At 43.1% G+C, this 21094-nt stretch overlaps 1 protein-coding gene across 2 annotated transcripts; it reads left to right on the top strand.

Annotated features, from left to right (window-relative positions):
• The first annotated feature begins 518 nt into the window (after positions 1-518).
• mettl1 (methyltransferase 1, tRNA methylguanosine) lies at positions 519-17407 on the top strand. Of its 2 annotated transcripts, none has more exons than XM_029693786.1 (6): positions 519-700; positions 1490-1617; positions 7484-7668; positions 9596-9709; positions 15109-15210; positions 16194-17407. In XM_029693786.1, the coding sequence occupies exons 1-6, from the start codon at positions 621-623 to the stop codon at positions 16308-16310; spliced, it is 726 nt and encodes a 241-aa protein (XP_029549646.1). In that variant the 5' UTR covers positions 519-620; the 3' UTR covers positions 16311-17407. The 2 variants fall into 2 exon arrangements, with proteins under 2 accessions (XP_029549646.1, XP_029549647.1); XM_029693787.1 differs by lacking the exon at positions 519-700 and adding an exon at positions 738-1007.
• The last annotated feature ends 3687 nt before the right edge of the window (positions 17408-21094 follow it).

Below are 21094 nucleotides of genomic sequence, written 5' to 3'. Positions count from 1 at the left end.
AATAGGACTCTGAACATAAATGGAGACACCTCCACCATTGGCATCCATTTCTCTTCTGAAGATGTTGAAACTATGTATTGCTACTACTGTATCATGAAAGGTATTATCTAAGTGAGTTTCAGAGATATTCAGTACATGTACAAAAGATGCCAAAACGAAACTTAAGAACGGAAAGCATAGAAATAGCACACAAAACAAATGTGAATTTGGTTGGGTCACCCAAAAAGTTAGATATTGCAGCTTTAAGACAGATTGAAAACAGAAACAGCATATCCTTAAGGAATCCTTAATATTGAACAGGTGAAATAGAATAATGTCCAAATAGACGTGTCCCGGTACAAATAAACTGGTATGCAACAGTTCTCTTTCATTGAAGTGAGAAACATAATGTAAACATTTTAATTGATACAATTCAGCAGTGGATCCATATTTATTAGCTATAGTACATTGTATCAACGCGTTGGATGGTTTGTAGCATCACAACCAATTAGAATCCAGGACTTGTTATCGTCATCTGGTGACGTAAAAAGGAAGCGACCGAAAACGAACACTGTTGGAGCGAAGTACATACGTCGTTGGTACATTTCAATCTAATCACTGAATACTTCAATTAATACAAAATGAGCGTGTCGATGCCCCAGAAGCGATATTACAGGCAGCGAGCCCACTCGAATCCAATGGCAGACCACACGTTTGAATAGTGAGTCACTCGGTTTGTTAAAAGGTTTAGCAAGCTAACTGTTAGCTAGTTAGCTAACGCATGTTGCCCTCAAAATTGGCCAAGCTTCTAGTCGATGTACTACTGTATGTTTGAATTCATTTCACAGCTTTATTGAGCAATAAATTGTCAAACGCAAAACGTTATCTAAACTGGATTGCTTTTACGCCTCCATGCTTCCTTGTGGAGTTTGCGTCGCTTGTTTAGATGCCAGACGACGGAACAGTCATTCTACAAGTCAGAATGTTGAATAAACTCATTTGAACCTTTTCAAAATATCAATAGGAAAGTAAGTATCATTAAAACTTTCCAAAACGCGTGGCTTTCGGTTTGTTTAACACTTAACGAAAGCTCACACATTACTAAGCAAAACGTCTGTTTAATAAAACCTTCCTGTGGATATTTTTTCAAAAGTTTCCAGCGGCATAAAGACCAACCAAGTGGACAACCAGCAGATTAAGTTCAAATGACAGTTTATACAACATTCTGGTTACACAAGACCAAGTGGTATATTTAAATCATTGCACAAGACACATTACGAACATGTAAATGGTATAAAGGCTTTTCCTAATCCGCAAACTAGCTTGCTTTTATGTCAGGTAGCTGGTATTAAAGGCTACTTTTTATAAACGTAAAGAAAGTACTGCATTGGATTAGAAGTCAATGTTGCTGATGTCATTTACATCAGTTTCACCTCGTGCTGGTCAACATTTGCTCAGGTCTGTTGATTTCATACACACTTTTACCTATTTCACCATGACCTCTCCTCAGCCCTGTCTGTCCAGAGGACATGGACTGGTCCCAGCTGTACCCGGAGTTCTTCAGCGACCACCAGTCGACCCAAAAGGCTGCACAAGTGGAGTTTGCAGACATCGGCTGTGGATATGGGGGACTTCTAGGTATGGGATGATCTTCTAATCCATGATATTTCCTCACCATTGTTACCCTAACTCCAGTCTTTATCATTCTCATGCTTACTAACACAAATACTCAACCATCAATTGTTGACAAAGGACTGTCTGCCCTACACTGAAATTATGTGAGTGAGATGGTCCTTTTTAGGTGTCGTTTTTGGTTGTTCCATCTGAGGGTGCTGTTGACTTAGAACATGGTCAAGAGATTTGGCTTGGAAGGTTCTTTCATTGTACACTCAGTAACCAGTTCACGAAAATGGCTTGCTCCTACAGACAGTGAGTCACGTGGCCTTGGCTTGTTATATAAAGCAGGCAGACCGGCATTGAGGCATTCAGTTACTGTTCGCTTGAACATTAGAATGGCAAACGACTGACCTAAGCGACTTTGAGGGTGGTATGATCGTCGATGCCAGGCGCGCCGGTTCCAGTATCTCAGAAATGGCTGGCCTCATAGGCCTTTCATGCACGACAGTGTCTGGGGTTTACCAGGAATGGTGTGACAAACAAAATAAAATCCAGTCAGCGGAAGTCCTGTGGGTTGAAGGAGAATGACAAGAATCGTGCACACTAACAGGCGGGCCATAAACAGGAACATAACGGTGCAGTACAACAGTGGTGTACAGAATGGCATCTCGGAAATCACAACTTGATGGTCTTTGTCACGGATGGGCTATTGCACCAGACGACCACACCGGAATCCACTCCTATCACCTAAAAACAAGAAGAAGCAACTTCAGTGGGCACACGATCACCAACACTGGACAATTAAGGGCTTGTAAGTAAGCATTTCACGGTAAAGTGTACACTTGTTGTATTCGACGCATGTGACATTAAGTTTGATTTGAATTGAGGAGTGAAAAAACATCGCCTAGTCTGACGAATCCCGGTTCCTGTTGTGTTATGTTGATGGCAGGGTCAGGATTTGGAGTAAGCAGCATGAGTCCATGGCCTCATCCTGCCTGGTGTCAATGGTACAGTCTGGTGACTGTGGTGTAATAGTGTGGGGAATGTTTTTGCCTGGCACACGTTAGGTCCCTTGATACCAATTGAGCAACGTATCCATTCCCCCTAAAGAATTCAGTCTGTTCTGGAGGAAAAGGGTGGTCTGACATGGTACTAGATGGTTGTGCCTAATAAATTGCCCACTGAGTGTACAGTATACCTTCTGTCTACCTGGATGTCCTAGCCGTGTCTGAATCCTGACTTAGGATCTCCATCCCTAACTACAACATTTTCAGACAAGATAGAACGGCAAAAGGGGGCGGTGTTGCAATCTACTGCAGAGAGAGCGTGCAGAGTTCTGTCCTACTATCCAGGTCTGTACCCAAACAATTTGAACTTCTACTTTTAAAAATCCACCTCTCTAAAAACAAGTCGCTCACCGTTGCCGCCTGCTATAGACCACCCTCTGCCCCCAGCTGTGCTCTGGACACCATATGTGAGCTTGTACTGCTAGGTGACCTAAACTGGGACATGCTTAACACACCAGCCATCCTACAATCTAAGCTTGATGCCCTCAGTCTCACACAAATTATCAATGAACCTACCAGGTACCACCCCAAAGCCGTAAAACGGGCACCCTCATAGATATCATCCTAACCAACTTGCCCTCTAAATACACCTCTGCTGTTTTCAACCAAGATCTCAGCGATCACTGCCTCATTGCCTGCATCCGTAATGGGTCAGTGGTCAAACGACCTCCACTCATCACTGTCAAACGCTCCCTGAAACACTTCAGCGAGCAGGCCTTTCTAATCGACCTGGCCCGGGTATCCTGGAAGGATATTGACCTCATCCCTTCAGTAGAGGATGCCTGGTTATTTTTTTTAAATGCCTTCCTCACCATCTTAAATAAGCATGCCCCATTCAAGAAATTTAGAACCAGGAACAGATATAGCCCTTGGTTCTCTCCAGACCTGACTGCCCTTAACCAACACAAAAACATCCTGTGGCATTCTGCATTAGCATCGAACAGCCCCCGTGATATGAAACTTTTCAGGGAAGTTAGAAACCAATATACACAGGCAGTTAGAGAAGCCAAGGGTAGCCTTTTCAAGCAGAAATTTGCTTCCTGCAACACAAACTCAAAAAAGTTCTGGGACACTGTAAAGTCCTTGGAGAATAAGAGCACCTCCTCCCAGCTGCCCACTGCACTGAGGATAGGAAACTCAGTCACCACCGATAAATCCACTATAATTGAGAATTTCAATAAGCATTTTTCTACGGCTGGCCATGCTTTCCACATGGCTTTCCCTACTCCGGTCAACAGCACTGCACACCCCACAGCAACTCGCCCAAGCCTTCCCCATTTCTCCTTCTCCCAAATCCAGTCAGCTGATGTTCTGAAAGAGCTGCAAAATCTGGACCCCTACAAATCAGCTGGGCTAGACAATCTGGACCCTTTCTTTCTAAAATTATCTGGCGAAATAGTTGCAACCCCTATTACGAGCCTGTTCAACCTCTTTCTTGTCGTCTGAGATTCCCAAAGATTGGAAAGCAGCTGCGGTCATCCTCTTCAAAGGGGGGGACACTCTTGACCCAAACTGCTAAAGACCTATATCTAGCCTACCCTGCCTTTCTAAAGTCTTCGAAAGCCAAGTCAACAAACAGATTACCGACCATTTCGAATCCCACCGCACTTTCTCCGCTATGCAATCTGGTTTCAGAGCTGGTCATGGGTGCACCTCAGCCACGCTCAAGGTCCTAAACGATATCTTAACCACCATCGATAAGAAACAATACTGTGCTGCTGTATTCATTGACCTGGCCAAGGATTTCGACTCTGTCAATCACCACATCCTCATCGGCAGACTCAATAGCCTTGGTTTCTCAAATGTTTGCCTCGCCTGGTTCACCAACTACTTCTCCGATAGAGTTCAGTCTGTCAAATCGGAGGGACTGTTGTCCGGGCCTCTGGCAGTCTCTATGGGGGTGCCGCAGGGTTCAATTCTTGGGCCGACTCTTTTCTCTGTATACATCAATGATGTCGCTCTTGCTGCTGGTGAGTCTCTGATCCACCTCTACGCAGACCACACCATTCTGTATACTTCTGGCCCTTCTTTGGACACTGTGTTAACTACCCTCCAGACGAGCTTCAGTGCCATACAACTCTCCTTCCGTGGCCTCCAACTGCTCTTAAATACAAGTAAAACTAAATGCATGCCCTTCGATCGATTGCTGCCTGCACCTGCCCTCCCGTGCAGCATCACTATTCTGGATGGTTCTGACTTAGAATATGTGGACAACTACAAATACCTAGGTGTCTGGTTAGACTGTAAACTCTCCTTCCAGACTCACATCAAACATCTCCAATCCAAAGTTAAATCTAGAATTGGCTTCCTATTTCACAACAAAGCATCTTTCACTCATGCTGCCAAACATACCCATGTAAAACTGACCATCCTACGGATCCTCGACTTCGGCGATGTCATTTACAAAATAGCCTCCAATACCCGACTCAATAAATTGGATGCAGTCTATCACAGTGCCATCCGTTTTGTCACCAAAGCCCCATATACTACCCACGACTGCGACCTGTACGCTCTCGTTGGTTGGCCCTCGCTTCATACTCGTCGCCAAACCCACTGGCTCCAGGTCATCTACAAGACCCTGCTAGGTAAAGTTCCCCCTTATCTCCGCTCACTGGTCACCATAGCAGCACCCACCTGTAGCACGCGCTCCAGCAGGTATATCTCTCTGGTCACCCCCAAAGCCAATTCCTCCTTCGGCCGCCTCTCCTTCCAGTTCTCTGCTGCCAATGACTGGAACGAACTCCAAAAATCTCAAACTGGAAACACATCTCCTTCACTAGCTTTAAGCACCAGCTGTCAGAGCAGCTCACATATCACTGCACCTGTACATAGCCCATCTATAATTTAGTCCAAACAACTACTCTTCCCCTACTGTATTTATTTATTTAGCTCCTTTGCACCCCATTATTTCTATTTCTACTTTGCACTTTCTTCCACTGCAAATCTACCATTCCAGTGTTTTACTTGCCATATTGTATTTACTTTGCCACCATGGCCTTTTTTGCCTTTACCTCCCTTATCTCACCTCATTTGCTCACTTTGTATATAGACTTATTTTTCTACTATATTATTGACTGTATGTTTGTTTTACTACATGTGTAACTCTGTTGTTGTATGTGTCAAACTGCTTGCTTTATCTTGGCCAGGTCGCAATTGTAAATGAGGACTTGTTCTCAACTTGCCTACCTGGTTAAATAAAGGTGAAATAAATAAAGTAAATAATATTACTGGATTAACTTAAAATATCATATTGTATAGTATTTTCTCTGTGAATTTGTGAATTTTTATTAGGATCCCCATTAGCTAACGCCATAACATTAGCTAATCTTCCTGGGGTCCAACACCAATTAATAAGACATTAGGAACAATTACAAATTAAGACTTTACAAACTATGGCCTATTTATTGCCTTACCTCCTTACTTCATTTGCACACACTATACAGATTTTTCTGTTGTGTTATTGACTGTATGATTGTTTATTCCATGTGTAACTCTGTTGTTTTTGTCGCACTGCTTTGTTTTATCTTGGCCAGGTCACAGTTGTAAATGAGAACTTGTTCTCAACTTGCCTACCTGGTTAAAAAAAGGTATAAAAAAAAGACTTTACAAACATTTAACAAGTTGACAATACAGACAATTCAAATACCTGACAGGAAACCCATTTAACATTAAGTTGATGCTTCTATTTGCTGTCCAGTCATATGGTCTATCGAATTAGGTGTTTGAATTTTTTTGCTGAAGGTAGATTTACTTTTTGCCTGAGAAATATGGATTGGTGAAGAGTTCCATTTAGCTATGGCCCTATAAAAAACTGTAGATTTAAGGTGATTTGTCCTTGGGTTGTCTTAGATGCCCTGAATTTACCTGTCTGGTTTAGTGGTTATGCATGTTGCTAGTATGTACTAACTGACCTGAATATATATTTTTTAAGAATATAAATTCCTAAAGAAAATCATAAGACTGGATAGTAATTTGTTTTCAACGTGAAGCCATGAGAGAGTCTGATGCGTTTGGATAATATTCATACAGATAGAGCAATGAAGAGCTAATCTGGCAGCCCTGTTTTGAGCGATTTGGAGCTTTTATATATCTTTCTTTGCTGCAGATATAAAAATGTTCAAATTATTATGCCTCTGTATTGAATATACATAGAAAATAACCTATAGCGATTAATGCAGGGAAAGCAATCTAATCGTATATGTCACATGCGCCAAATACAGCAGGTGTAGACATTACTGTGAAATGCTTACTTACGAGACCTTTCCCCAACAATGCAGAGTTAATAAATATGAAAAATGTGCAAAAAAGGAAACGGTAACACAATAAAATACTGAGACTGTATACAAGAAGTACTGGTACAAGTCAATGTGAAGGGGTACGAGGTAGTTGAGGTGTAATTGAGGTAATATGTACATGTAAGTTGGGGTAAAAGTAACTAGGCAATCGGGATAGATAATAAACAGTAGCAGCAGCGTGTGAATGTGTGTGGTGTTAATTTGCGTGTGTGTTGGAATGTCAATGTAGTATGTGAGTGCATAGAGCTGGTGCGAGAGAGTCATTGCAAATGAGAAGGGTAGCCATTTTATTAACTGTCAAGCAGTCTTGTGGCTTGGGGGTAGAAGTTGTTCAGGAGCCTTTTGGTCTCAGACTTGGCGATACTGCATGCTGTGCGAATCGGAGTATGACTTTTCAACATTCAGTATCCTCTCCTTTTCCACAGCCATCATTATCATAATAGACTGTTTTAGTGGTTCTTGCAACTCTTTTTTTGGCCACCTGTTCCCAGGTCAGATTAATAACCTACCTCCTCTCTGTCTCAGTGGAGTTATCCCCACTCTTTCCAAAGCAACTGATTCTGGGCCTGGAGATCCGTGTCAAAGTGTCTGATTATGTCCAGGACCGTATCCGCTCCCTGCGTGCAGCAGAGACGGGCAGCTACCAGAACATCGCCTGCTTACGGAGCAACGCCATGAAGTACCTGCCCAACTTCTTCTCCAAGGGACAGGTACTTAACTGTTCCCTCCCCTTTTCTGTCATCTTTTTCCCTTCTTTTTTTCTGTGAAGTGTACTGTGACAAATTTGTTTGTAAAATAGACTTTAAAGAAATGATGATGATGATGAATGACGTAGCCAGAGACCATCTGGGGTTGTCAGCCACATAACACTTCAGCCTTGCCCTTGTATCTGTTGTGTATATTTATTTGTAGACACGTCTGTCAAACACATCACCTCTAAATAGTACTGCACTTAATCCCTTCAGCAAGTTTTCAAAGTGTTTTGATGCCTGGCAAAGATGCTCAAATTCAAAGGGTGTTTGCTACACTTTTGTACAGCTTTCTGACCATTGGGCATTGAGGGTTTGTGAAGCTATCCAGAGTAGTAATTTTTAAATAAAGTGTCCTTCCTATCAACCACAATATAAATATTTCTAAACTTGAAATGCCCATAACTGTTTTAGGTAGTTTACAGCCCTCTAGTGGCAACAATGGGAAGTGTTTGATCAGCAGCACTAGGTATCAATATGACAAGTACAGAAACTTAGTTCTCATGTCTATACCGGAGAGTAACAATGGCTAATGATTTCCAAACCTTATGTCACAACCCAGAGATTTTAGCCTCTAATGAATTTCTCAACAAAGGTGACGCCGTGCCAGTGACCACATGCCAGGCGTCACATCAGCTGAGCATAGGACTATACACTAATCAGTATTTTACAGCCTAATAGTGGAGGGTTTATCCTTTCAATTCAACCCAATTAATCAGAATGACTTTGATAAAACAAGCACTAGCTTAGCCTACATAGTGGAACCTCCAGTACCAGGACTGAGTAACCTAAATCAAACTTTGTAAAGCACATTTAAAATGGCAACACCGATTAAAGTGAAAAAATTACATGTAAAAGCAAATAAGAAATGATAAAATGTCAAATTTTCCTTCATCTTCTTGTGTTGGAGTATAGCTCCTAGGCTGGGTTTGAATAGACACATTGACATGATGTGAGACATAGCAGACAGTAGTACATCAGGTAGGAGACAGTAAATGTGTTGATGCCGGGGGCTGACAACTGAAAGGAATGCGAAAACTGGAGATTTTATCTATGGAAGAAATACCCCACAGTACTATTTTTACCGTCTTGGCTGTAATGACGTCATTGAGACCTGCCCATTCTGTGTAGAGGATTAAGTGCTTTGGAAAAACACAGACTGACCGACGCACACACACTCTCTGTCATATGTACACACATAAACGGGAGCCCCTGAGCGATATTTGCACATCCACATGCATGATGTCGTGTGGGTAGAAACGGCGCTATACTCCACAATATGTCTTCTCTCTTTGTTTCCCCTCAGTTTTTTTACACTGTGCCAAGAGCACTAATTAAAGTGTCGTTTTTTCCATTTTGTGAAGAGCGGGGCCCAGTCTCAACCCCCCTGGGGCGACGGCAGTCCTCTGTGATTATACCCCCGTTTTTCTGTCTTTACATTACATAATTTATTTGAATGAATAAAAAAGAGTGAACTGGAACAGTTTTTAATATTGCAACCAGACTAATAGTTGTGTACATCTTGTCAATGGGAGGGGGACTTTATCTTAATAAAAATCACTTACAGGGAATTTCCACCTTTACAATCCGGGCTGCCTGACAAAGGACACAAAATATTCTGAGAACTACAGAGAGCTGACTCTATAATAACTTGATACACTGGTTTGAATAATAGCCACATTGATACACTGGTTTGATACAAGAGAATATTTAGCACCATAGACCTCGTTTTCACAAACTGGAAAAGTAGTACCAGAGACAGTAAAAGCTGGAGGACTTCATTTATCTGTGTTTCTTCACTGAGGTCAGTTGAACTTGAGATGCCTGGTCTGTCTTTCTGGTCTTATTTGCATTGTGACCATTTTGTTTTGTTGATTTCTCTGTTCAGCTCAGTAAGATGTTCTTCCTGTTTCCTGACCCGCACTTCAAGAAGACCAAGCACAAGTGGAGGATCATCAGTCCCACTCTGTTGGCTGAGTACGCCTACACACTGAGAGTAGGGGTAAGGACAGAGCATAGTACACCTACACACTGGGAGTAGGGGTAAGGACAGAGCATAGTACGCCTACACACTGAGAGTAGGGGTAAGGACAGAGCATAGTACGCCTACACACTGAGAGTAGGGGTAAGGACAGAGCATAGTACGCCTACACACAGAGTAGGGGTAAGGACAGAGCATAGTACGCCTACACACTGAGAGTAGGGGTAAGGACAGAGCATAGTACGCCTACACACTGAGAGTAGGGGTAAGGACAGAGCATAGTACGCCTACACACTGAGAGTAGGGGTAAGGACAGAGCATAGTACGCCTACACACTGGGAGTAGGGGTAAGGACAGAGCATAGTACGCCTACACACTGGGAGTAGGGATAAGGACAGAGCATAGTACGCCTACACACTGAGAGTAGGGGTAAGGACAGAGCATAGTACGCCTACACACTGGGAGTAGGGGTAAGGACAGAGCATAGTACGCCTACATTTACATTTTCGTCATTTAGCAGATGTTCTTATCCAAAGCAACTTACAGTTAGTGCATACATCTTAAGATAGCTGGGACAACCACATATACACAGGCATAGCAAGTACACTTTTCCTCAAAGTAGTCGAGCTGAGGAGGGGGATTATTTAAGATACTCTTTGAAGAGGTAGGGTTTCGGGTGCTTTCAGAAGATGTGCAGGGACTCTGCTGTCCTAGCTTCAGTGGGAAGCTGGTTTCACCATTGGGGTGGCAGGATAGAGAACAGCTTGGACTGGGCTGAGAGGGAGTTCCCTCCCCTAGGGGTGAGGGCCAAGAGACCAGAGGTGGCAGAATGGAGTTCTCGGGTTGGGGTGTAGGGTTTGAGCATAGCCTGAAGGTGGGGAGGGGCAGTTCCTCTTGCTGTTCTGTAGGCACACACCATGGTCTTGTAGTGGATGCAAGCTTCGTCTGGAATCCACTGGAGTGTGCGGAGGAGCGGATAAGTTGCAGGGGTTTGATGGCGCAAGCGGGAAGCCCAGCCAACAGCGAGTTGAATTAGTCCAGACGGGAGATGACAAGTGCCTGGATTTTCCTGTGTGAGTAGGGTCGTACTCTATGGATGTTGTAGAGCATGAACCTGCAGGAGTGAGTCACTGCTTTGATGTTTGCATAGAACAACAGGGTGTTGTCCAGTGTCACGCCAAGGTTCTTTGCACTCTGGGAGGGTGACACTGTGGAGTTGTCAACTGTGATGAAGAGATCTTTGAGCGGGCAGGCCTTCCCCGGAAGAGAGGCTCTGTCTTGTTGAGCTTGAGGTGGTGGGCCGACATCCAGGCTGGAATATCTGCCAGGCACGCAGAGATGTCAGAAGGGGGAAGGAGAAAAGTAGTTAAGTGTCATCCGCATAGCAATGATAGGAGAAAGACCATGTGAGGATATGAAAGAGCCGAGTGACTTGGTGTATAGAGAGAAGAGGGCCTAGGACTGAGCCCTGGGGGACACCAGTAGTGAGAGTATGTGATGCAGACACAGATCTCTCCACTGCACCTGAAAGGAACGGCCTGCCAGGTAAGATGCAATCCAAGAGTGCACAGAGCCTGAGACGCCCAGCCCTGAGAGGGTGGAGAGGAGGATATGATGGTTCACGGTGTCGAAGGCAGTGGATGGATTTAGCAGGATGAGAACAGAGGAGAGAGAGAGTCAGCTTTGGCAGTGCGGAGAGCCTCTGTGACTCAGAGAAGAGCAGTCTTGGTTGGAGAAAGAGGTCAAGGCGTAGCCTATACACCGAGAGTAGGGGTAAGGACAGAGCACAGCGTATGGGCGGGGGGTTCATCAGGGGCACCCAAAGTCAACAGTTGATTTAGGGATGTGGTTGAGCAATGGCTCTTCAGTTCCCTTTTCCAACAGCAAGACCTATGATACATATGAGAGGACAGTACTAGCTACATTGCATACATGGCCTGGAATTGACTTAACCCTCACTTGCTCTCTATCCTGCTCATTTGTCTGTTATCCCCCCCCCTCCATGTTTCATACCTGTCAGATTTGTGTGGGGCTCTTGGTGTCAGTTCACTGTGGCAGCGAGGAGAGACTGAGGATTGGGAGAACAATGGGAGTCTTGTGTGTGCGTGCATGTGGGATTTTAATGTGCTCACGTGCGTCCGTCTGTAGGCTCTACCATTACACTCAGCAGCACTGACACAGGGCCCATGCCAGACACTGATCTCCTCTGGGGGGTGGAGAGGAGAGCTGTCTAGAGAATTTCCTCTACGGCAATTTAGACTACATCGATCCGCCCTGAACACACCCACACACCTCCATCACACCCTCCCCTGCCTCCATGGCTCCCCACCTCATGGCCTCAACTTGAACGCTACATCACTGAGCTAACATGCAGGCACTGTGCAAATCTATGCCATCGCTTAGTTTTCCAAGAAAGCCCTGTTCTAATTATACTATCTGTCCACGCTCCAATGTAAACTACAATGACACAGGTTATAAACCTTGATGTTGGCTTTGGGTTATTTCTGTCCTTCTGAGGAAAAAAAGAAACCTTTGCTCTTCAAAGTATTTAAGGCCACCACACTAAGGCATGTTTCAAAGAAAATGTTATTGGTTAAATGCTTACTTATGAGCCTGTTCCCAAAAATGCAGAGTTAAAAAGTGAGACAAATAGTAGCACAATAAAATAACAATAACGAGGCTATATACAAGAAGTATCAGTACCGAGTCAATGTGCAGGGGTACGAGGTAGTTGAGGTAATACAGTATGTACTGTACATGTCGGTAGGGGTAAAAGTGACTAGGCAATCAGGATATATAATAAACAGAGTAGCAGCGGCATATGTGAAAAGTGTCTCTGTGTGGGGTCAATATGCATGTGTGTGTGAGCTTATGTAGTGTGTGTGTGTTGGCGTGTCAGTGTAGTATATGTGTGTTCATGGGTAGAGTGAAGTGAGTGTGCATAGAGTCGGTGTAAAAAAATTGCAATAAATAATAAAGGGTCAATGTATATAGTCCGGATGGCCATTTGATTAACTGTTCAGCAGTCTTATGGTTTGGAAGTAGAAGCTGTTCAGGAGCCTTTTGGTCGCAGACTTGGTCCCCCGGTACCGCTTGCCATGCGGTAGCAGAGAAAACAGTCTATGACTTGGGTGGCTGAAGTCTTTGACAATTTTTGGGGCCTGGTATAGAGGTCCTGGATGGCAGGGAGTTGGACTGCAGTGATGTACTGGGCCGTATGCACTACCCTCTATAGCACCTTGTGGTTGGATGCCGAACAGTTGCCATACCCAAGTGGTGATGAAGCCATTCAAGATGCTCTCAATGGTGCAGCTGTAAAACCTTTTGAAGATCTGAGGGCCCTGACAAATCTTTTCAGCCTCCTGTATGTGAAGAGATGTTGTCGTGCCGTATTCACAGCTGTGCTGGTGTGTTTGGACAATGTTAGGATCTTACTGATGTGGACACAGAGGAACTTGAAGCTCTCGACCCGCTCCACTTTTCGTGTAAAATGTTGAAAGTTAATGGGAAACCAAGGTCATATTCATTAGTACACACTGTTTTGCAACGGAAATTAGTTTCTTATTGGACAAGTTCAGGTACTCCCTCCCTGTTTCGGTTAACTTTTTTCCGTCCGTTTGGTTTCTAGTGAATACAACCCAGTATTTGTCCTCTGTCTCAAACTAGATTGATACTTAAAGTAAAGCTAAGTCAGTTTGTATGATGATTGTGTGTCAGTCACGGGCTGCACTGTAAAGGAGCTTAAAGTGACCGTTCACTCTAAAATCAAAATTTGTCAATGTTTGCAGACGTCGTGGTTTAATTTTGATGATCCCGCTGTATGCCTCAACCCCAAATGAATGCAAAAAGATTTGACACTGACTAAAAGGAGTACATTCAGAGACTAAATGTAGGTGTTTTTAAGCTAATTCCTGGCAGTTTTACACATTTAGCCTTGACTGTTCTTGTGCTATCTGAGTGACTCAAACTTTCAAACAAAATCAGTGGGGACCCAATACCATGAGAATTACTTCTGAATGCATCATATAGGGAATTTTAGATTCTACCTGACTGTCTAGCTTTTATTTAGGTGATTGATAGTTCTTATTTAACAATATATAGGTCCATTATATTTTCTACATACTTTATATCTGGTTGTAGTCTAAGTTTACACTAAAGGTTTACCATTAAAAAAAACTGTATTTTTATTTATTTTTTGGACTTAGGCAGCCCGAAAAAATAAAACACATGGCGGCCCTCCCTTGACTTTTCTATGCAGAAAAAACCCTGGCCTTATAATATGGTGGTTGTTTTTCCCATTCATTTGGAATTGAGTAACAGATTGTGGGACGTGGACTCATCTCAACATTAGTTCGAGGGCCGGAAAACCGTGCCAATATATCCTCCAAACGCTGGCTTTGAGGGCATTATCACTTTTATACGACGGGTTACCAACATATTCAAATAATGATTTACATATTTTCATTAAATGTTATTTTGATGAATTTATTCATACTATTTTATCCGTCCACAACATATAGTCTCGACACACATCTAGGGTTGTTACCCAAGCCAGCTGGTCATTCGTTCTATCTGTTTGGTTGCTAGAGATGCGACTCAGTTGTTCTGTATCTATGGACGCGACCGAGTCGTTCGTTCTAAATGTTCAATTGCCATACTGGCTGGCAACGTTCTTATCCCTTACTTGCTAGCTAGCGAACTATGGCTAACTTATAGTCACGTCAAAAAGTGCAGCCTGAATAGCAGCAAAGTAGCTGCATTTGAATTTGTTTAAGCTGTTTTCTATTGACATTTATTTGGATACATCCATAACAATGAGCTAATGAGGCTGATTTCAGCTGGAATAGAATATTTGCTCACTTGTCAGGACACTTTTGTTCAGGGGAGCTAGCCAACAACACAGGTAACACAATCACTTCAAACTCAAGCTGGAAAGACTGCAAACTAGCTGCACTTGATGCAGCTTATTCAAAATGACGTAGCTTATTCATGATTTCAACTGGCTGAGAAACGCTGCCTGACTGTCTGTCTCGTCCCGACAAGTTCATTACTATAGGACAGCTGGAGATCGAATTTGAATATTGAAACAATGTTGCAAATGTTAGAGACAGACAGCAAGGTTTATACAAATCGGAGCTGTTAAAAACAAAATGTTAGTCTAAAAGAAATGTGAGAATGTCTAGATGCTTTTTAAAGGGGAGATCAAGTATAAATTGCCTGGTTGGGCTGATGAGCTAGCGGATTGCGCAGTCAGATCGAACAGAGTAAATAGGCATTTTAACATCGATTTAGCCGCTGGTAACTTGTGGAATAGACACCGGCTAGAATGTGGTTTTAACTGCATTCAGGATTAGTCCCACCCATTGTATAAACTTTAATTATGAGGACATTGTGTTTAACTCTTGTTTTGTGTTTCCCAGGGTTTGGTGTACACCAACACAGATGTGGAGGAGGTGCATCTCTGGATGGTAAAACACTTCAGTGAGCATCTGCTGTTCACACGGGTCCCCGATGCAGAACTGGTACAATGACTGACATTTTAGACAGTCCTTCTCAACAATTAATATCGATTCTGTTTTTACTTATGTAAATATTTGTCATAGAGAAGCCAACCTTGAACCCCATATAAGCAAGTGAGAAATTGATTGTAACAAAGAAGTGAAACTCCTTGGGCCGGAGTTACACAAAGCAACTTTCACGCAAATTTGGTTGCTTGCAACTGAGTTGCTTCTTGATTGCTTTGAGAATCACCCCCCCCAGCAATTAATTTGCAACTTGTTTGCATCCAGTTGCAACTTTTCAACTTTGTGCAACTAGTTGTGTACAACAACCAATCAAAGCAAATGCTTTTGTAACATGATCCATTCGAAGGTTCAGAAACTCTGACCCAGTTGTCATGTCAACAACACAGCTGTCAGTGCTACGGTAAACCCGCGATCAAGGTGGACACAAGACATTAGGTAGCTAGTTTGATAAAACAGTGCTGGCATTTTCAAGTTGTACAGACAGTATTTTGTCTAAATCAATCATACAATAATTAAACGGTTGGAGAAACAAATGATTTGTGAAATCATGATGTAATGCAGCAGATGACAATGGGTGAGTTTAGAATTCTCAAACCATATGGAGGAATGATATGACAAAAGCAGCTTCAATTTGATTGGCTGTTGCATTTCTTCTTGTATCAGCAAATTTGCTTGTAATTGTCACTTGCAACCTGCAACTAAAATTGCTCAGCATAACTCCAGCCTTATGTTCAGAACTAGATTTTTGTTGGACATCACAATTGTAACAATCTTCCTTCCTTCCAATTTGGAAAACATTGTCAACATACTTTCCAGTATCATTCAGTTTTTAATAAGCCGTCACAAATATTATGATTAGGAAACCTGGTAAATGAGACAATCAACAAATAGTAGTTTTACTATTAAAACCCCCAAAAGAGTCATGGTAATTTTGGGGTAGCACTCTTCAGACCCTTCAAAATTGTCCCTTTGTTTGGCAGGTTGATGATGTCATCATCAGTCGCTTGGGAACATGCACAGAGGAGGGGAAGAAGGTACAGAGGAATGGAGGGAAGAACTACCTGGCAGTTTTCCGGAGGGTAGAAGACCAAAACTGAAACCCCGGTATTACAGACATATCAGTTGGATAAATTTAACTTTTTGCCTTGCTGATAGGAGTACCAGCTCTTCCCATGCAAGGACAGAAAAATGGATGACCAAAATGACTGCTAGCAAAGGTTGTCTATTATATTGGCAAGATAGTCAAGTGACCCCTCTAACAATGGAAATACATGTCCTCAAAGATGGAAGGCAGGCCGGAGGAGGCGAGATTAGGTGGGACCATTCTAGCCAATGACAGGGCAGATATGTGTGTGAACAACATGCCATAGAGATAGAAGACTCGTCTTTGTATCTATGCCATAATAGCGTCTGTGACAGCATGGGCATCTCCATTTTTAAAGTAGTCCATTTTTATCTTCATTGGCTGATTGCTCCCAACTAATAGGAATCCCCACCCAGTTGACTACTTTAAAACGGTGTAAGCCCTCAATTGCAATTTCCATGCTAAAAATTGTTATATCCATGATGAGTCCTCTATCACTGACAAGATGCTGAAATGTAAAAAATTGCCGAAATTCCATGTCCACTTGTATCCGTTTATTCGTAACAACCAAAACAATTACGAAACTTCTATTAGATAAAATAAGCCATACGTAGCAAATAATCAATAAAAAAAGTATTGACCAAATTCGACACTCGTTGACCTTCATACAAAGATTCCTAACTTGGGTTTATTTTCATGGCTGGATTTTGGGCTGAATAAAACCTCTCACTATGCCTTGAACTCTACTGCTAGGTTTTCTCCAGGGATAAAACTTGGCTTGCTCATCTTAAACTTTGGTTCTTCCCGATTGCTGGACAGTAATATGAATGTGTGGTCATTGGTCAAGGGTTTAAATGGCCAAACTGAAGCATCCACCATGACCTTTTGTGCCTGAGTTGAGATTATTGTGATTCTCTGTTTTATGTATTGTTTTTTTTTAAACTTATGCAAGAAGATCAACACTTTAGCCATTATTTACACTCAAAACCTGTTGCTAATTAGACTGCTCACAAAGGCGTGCTAAGTTGGAGATTAATCTGCAATGAAGCTTTGTATTGATTCATTATACTTTCATGACAGCATGAATAAATATTTATTTTTCTCATGCCACTTTTTTCCCCCACCTTTTTAATTGTGGGATGCAATCACTTGTTCCGACCATCTGCCAAACCTTGACTGCTATTTTGGGATTTTGGTTGAGCCTCCAAGGCTTTTTCTGTTCCAACTTGACAGGGGAAGTGTTGGTTTTGGCTTAGAGCCGCTAGTGTTGGAGACTTCATCCTAAATAAAATGAGAGAAACATTGAAGTATAACAGTCATAGATGGAGTTTGAGGGAGACCAGGAGAGGCTTCAGCTAAAACGTAGAGGCTTCTTCAGTTCTTATTCTTCATTATCTGAAAAATCTGGAAGCATTTGCCAAATAATGTTAATTGCAATTATATAATGCAAAAGTGCATTGACTTCTGCATGTTACAATGGATGACACAGCTAATGGTATCCCAAATGTCTTTGCAGACAGCAAGAAGTTTATTGAATGATGTGTGTTGTCTGTAAATGTACTTAAGAATGCACTTGCTGTCTGAGACCTACAAGAATCATCCCATAACATATTCAGTTGGCTCTGTCCTGAGCAGGGAGAGAGGAGATTGGAGGCATCTGCTTCGAGCAGCATCTGTGTTCCAAATGTCACCCTATTCCCTACATAATGCTCTACTTTTAACCAGTGCCTTATGGGCCCTGGTCAAAATTAGTGCACTATTTAGGGATTAGAGTGCCATTTGGGTCACATCCAGTGGGCCCGTTTAAACTTGAAGTTGGACTTTGCCAGGACTTTGGTCCTTTCAATCCACACTGGTATATTATTCCTGAATCAGGATCAAATGTGTTCATTCAGCACACCTTGGACCATATGGTTTGAAGCATGTCTGTAGAAAAGCCAGAAACGGGATGGTGCAGGTTTGAAATTAGCCTGTTCTACCGCTGCAGGGGGTGTTGGCTAGGAACAGGACAGCACATGCCTCAATAGAGGAACTCCACAGTCAGGATACCAGGGATGGATACAGTCTGAAATCTCAGGTTCCCTTTCAGTACTCTTGGTACAACACAACTATGGGCAGTCTCACTATCACAACTTTGATTGAAGAACCAAAATCCCACCTGACAAGGCCAATGAAATCGGCGCCTCGTGGAAGCCCCGCCTTCCACAGGTGATAAGCGTGAGGCTCAGATTAATTCCTTAAATTCTTCTGCTCTTCACCTCATTGTGAGCAGGAACGATTCAAATTTTATTTGTCAAATGCCCCGAATACAACAGGTGCAGACCTTACCGTGAAATGGGATGCCCTTAACCAACAATGCAGAGTTAAAAAAAAAGTAAGAACAATTTGCTAAATAAACTCAAGGAGAAATAGTAACACAATAAAATAACAATAATGAGGCTATATACAAGGGGTACCGGTACCGAGTCAATGTTCGGGGTACAGGTTAGTCGAGGTAATTCAGGTAATATGTACATGTAGGTAGGAGTGAAGTGACTATGCATAGATAAAAGAGTAGCAGCAGTGTATGTGTGTTTGAGTGTCAGTGTAGTATGTGTGATTGTTTGGTTTAGTGTCCAGTGTGTGTACATGGAGCATGTGCAAGAGAGTCAGTGCAATAAATATGAATAAAATAAGGGGGTCAATGCAAATAGTCCGGTAGTCATTTGCTTAACTGTTCAGCAGTCTTCTGGCTTGGGGGTAGAAGCTGTTAAGGAGCCTTTTGGTCCCAGACTTGGCCCTCTGGTACTACTTGCCATGTGGTGGCAAAGAGAACAGTCTATGACTTGGGTGGCTGGAGTCTTTAGACAATTTTTAGGGCCTTCCTCTGACACCGACTAGTATATAGGTCCTGGATGGCAGGAAGCTCAGCTCCAATGGTGTCCTGGGCCGTAAGCACTACCCTCCGTAGTGCCTTGTGGTTGGATGCCGAGTAGTTGCCATATCAAGTGGTGATGCAACCAGTCAGGATGATCTCGATGGTGCAACTGTAGAACCTTTTGAGGATCTGAGGTCCCATGCCAAATCTTTTCAGCCTCCTGAGGGGGAATTGGTATTGTCGTGCCCTCTTCACAACTGTCTTGGTGAGTTTGAACCATGATAGACCCTTAGTGATGTGGACACCAAGGAACTTGAAGCTCCACTACAGCTCCATTGATATGAATGGAGGCGTGCTTGACCCCCCTTTTTTTGTAGTCCACGATCAGCTCCTTTGTCTAGCTCACATTTAAGGAGAGGTTGTCGTCCTGTCGTCTGACCACATCCCTGTTGGCTGTCTCGTCATCTTGTGATCAGGCCTACCACAGTCGTGTCGTCTGCAAACATAATGATGGTGTTGGTGTCGTGGGTGAACAGGGAGTACAGGAAAGGGTCAGCGTGGCGGATATGTTGTTGCCTACCCTCACCACCTGGGAGCGGCCCGTCAGGAAGTCCAGGATCCAGTTGCAGAGGGAGATCTTCAGTCCCAGGGTCCTTAGCTTAGTGATGAGTTTGGAGGGCACTATGGTGTTGAACGCTGAGCTGTAGTCAATGAACACCATTCTCACGTAGGTGTTTTTCCAGGTGGGAAAGGGCAGTGTGGAGTGCAATAGAGATTGCATCATCTGTGGATCTGTTGGGGTGGTATGCTAATTGGAGTGGGTCCAGGGTTTCTGAGAATGATGGTGTTGATGTGAGCCATGACCTGCATTTCATGGCTACAGATGTGAGGACTACGGGTCGGTAGTCATTTAGGCAGGTTACCTTGGTGGTCTGCTTGAAACATGTAGGTATTACAGACTCGGTCAGGGAGAGGTTGAAAATGTCAGTGAAGATACTTGCCAGCGGGCAGCGCATGCTCTGAGTACGCGTCCTGTTAATCCGTCTGGCCCTGCGGCCTTGTGAATGCTTACATCAGCTATGGAGAGCGTGATCACACATTCTTCCGGAGCAACTGGTGCTCTCATGCATGGTTCAGTGATTCTTGCGAGCATAGAAGGCATATATCTTGTCTGGGCAGCTCCCGGCTGGGTTTCCCTTTGTAATCCGTGATCGTTTGCGAGCCCTGCCACATCCGGCTGTGTCCAATTTGCCAAATATTGTACCGAGAGTAATGACTGAAAGGGAACATAACGTTATGACTGTAACTACTGTTCCCTGAAGGAGGGAAACAAAGTACAACACCAGTTTGGCCCCGCACAGCCTGTTCCTGGGCTTGATGAAGAGCGGTACTGAATTGAAGGAATGAATCCGAGCCTCCCGCTTATTACCTGTGAAGACGAGGCTTCCAGCAAAGCGCAGATTTCATTGGCCTTGTCCGACTTGATTTTAGTTCTTTAATCAGACACAAAAGTGCGACTCCCCAAAGTTGTTGTTCCCCGTTTTCCTCCATCAGGAAACAGTAGCGATTAACCAACGTTTGCTATTTTTTGTTTTTTAAACAACTAATTGACCAATGTTGGTTCAATTATTTGAATTCCTTTTCGTTTTTTTTCTTCTGTGAGCTCAATGCGTACATCGCAGTTTCTCTAGAGATAAATCAGATCCAGCCTGAACTGTTCTAATATTCTATATAGTTTAGTGCATAAAATGTGGTAATTAACTACAATAAGCATAATCCATTGCGCATCTACTTGTCCGGTCTGTTTCTTTTACGACTGCTACTGAAGAGAGAAGAATGCGTGATTGTGAGGTGATAGAGGGCAGCTGTTGCTTCGCGATGAATCCACCTGAAAATACATGCTCTTTAAGTCGCAGGTGTCAAACTCATTCCACGGAGGG

The sequence above is a fragment of the Salmo trutta genome, chromosome 16 (genome assembly GCF_901001165.1).
Source record: "Salmo trutta chromosome 16, fSalTru1.1, whole genome shotgun sequence".
NCBI classification, from domain to species: Eukaryota; Metazoa; Chordata; class Actinopteri; order Salmoniformes; family Salmonidae; genus Salmo; species Salmo trutta.
This window is presented reverse-complemented; position numbering and strand designations above follow the sequence as displayed.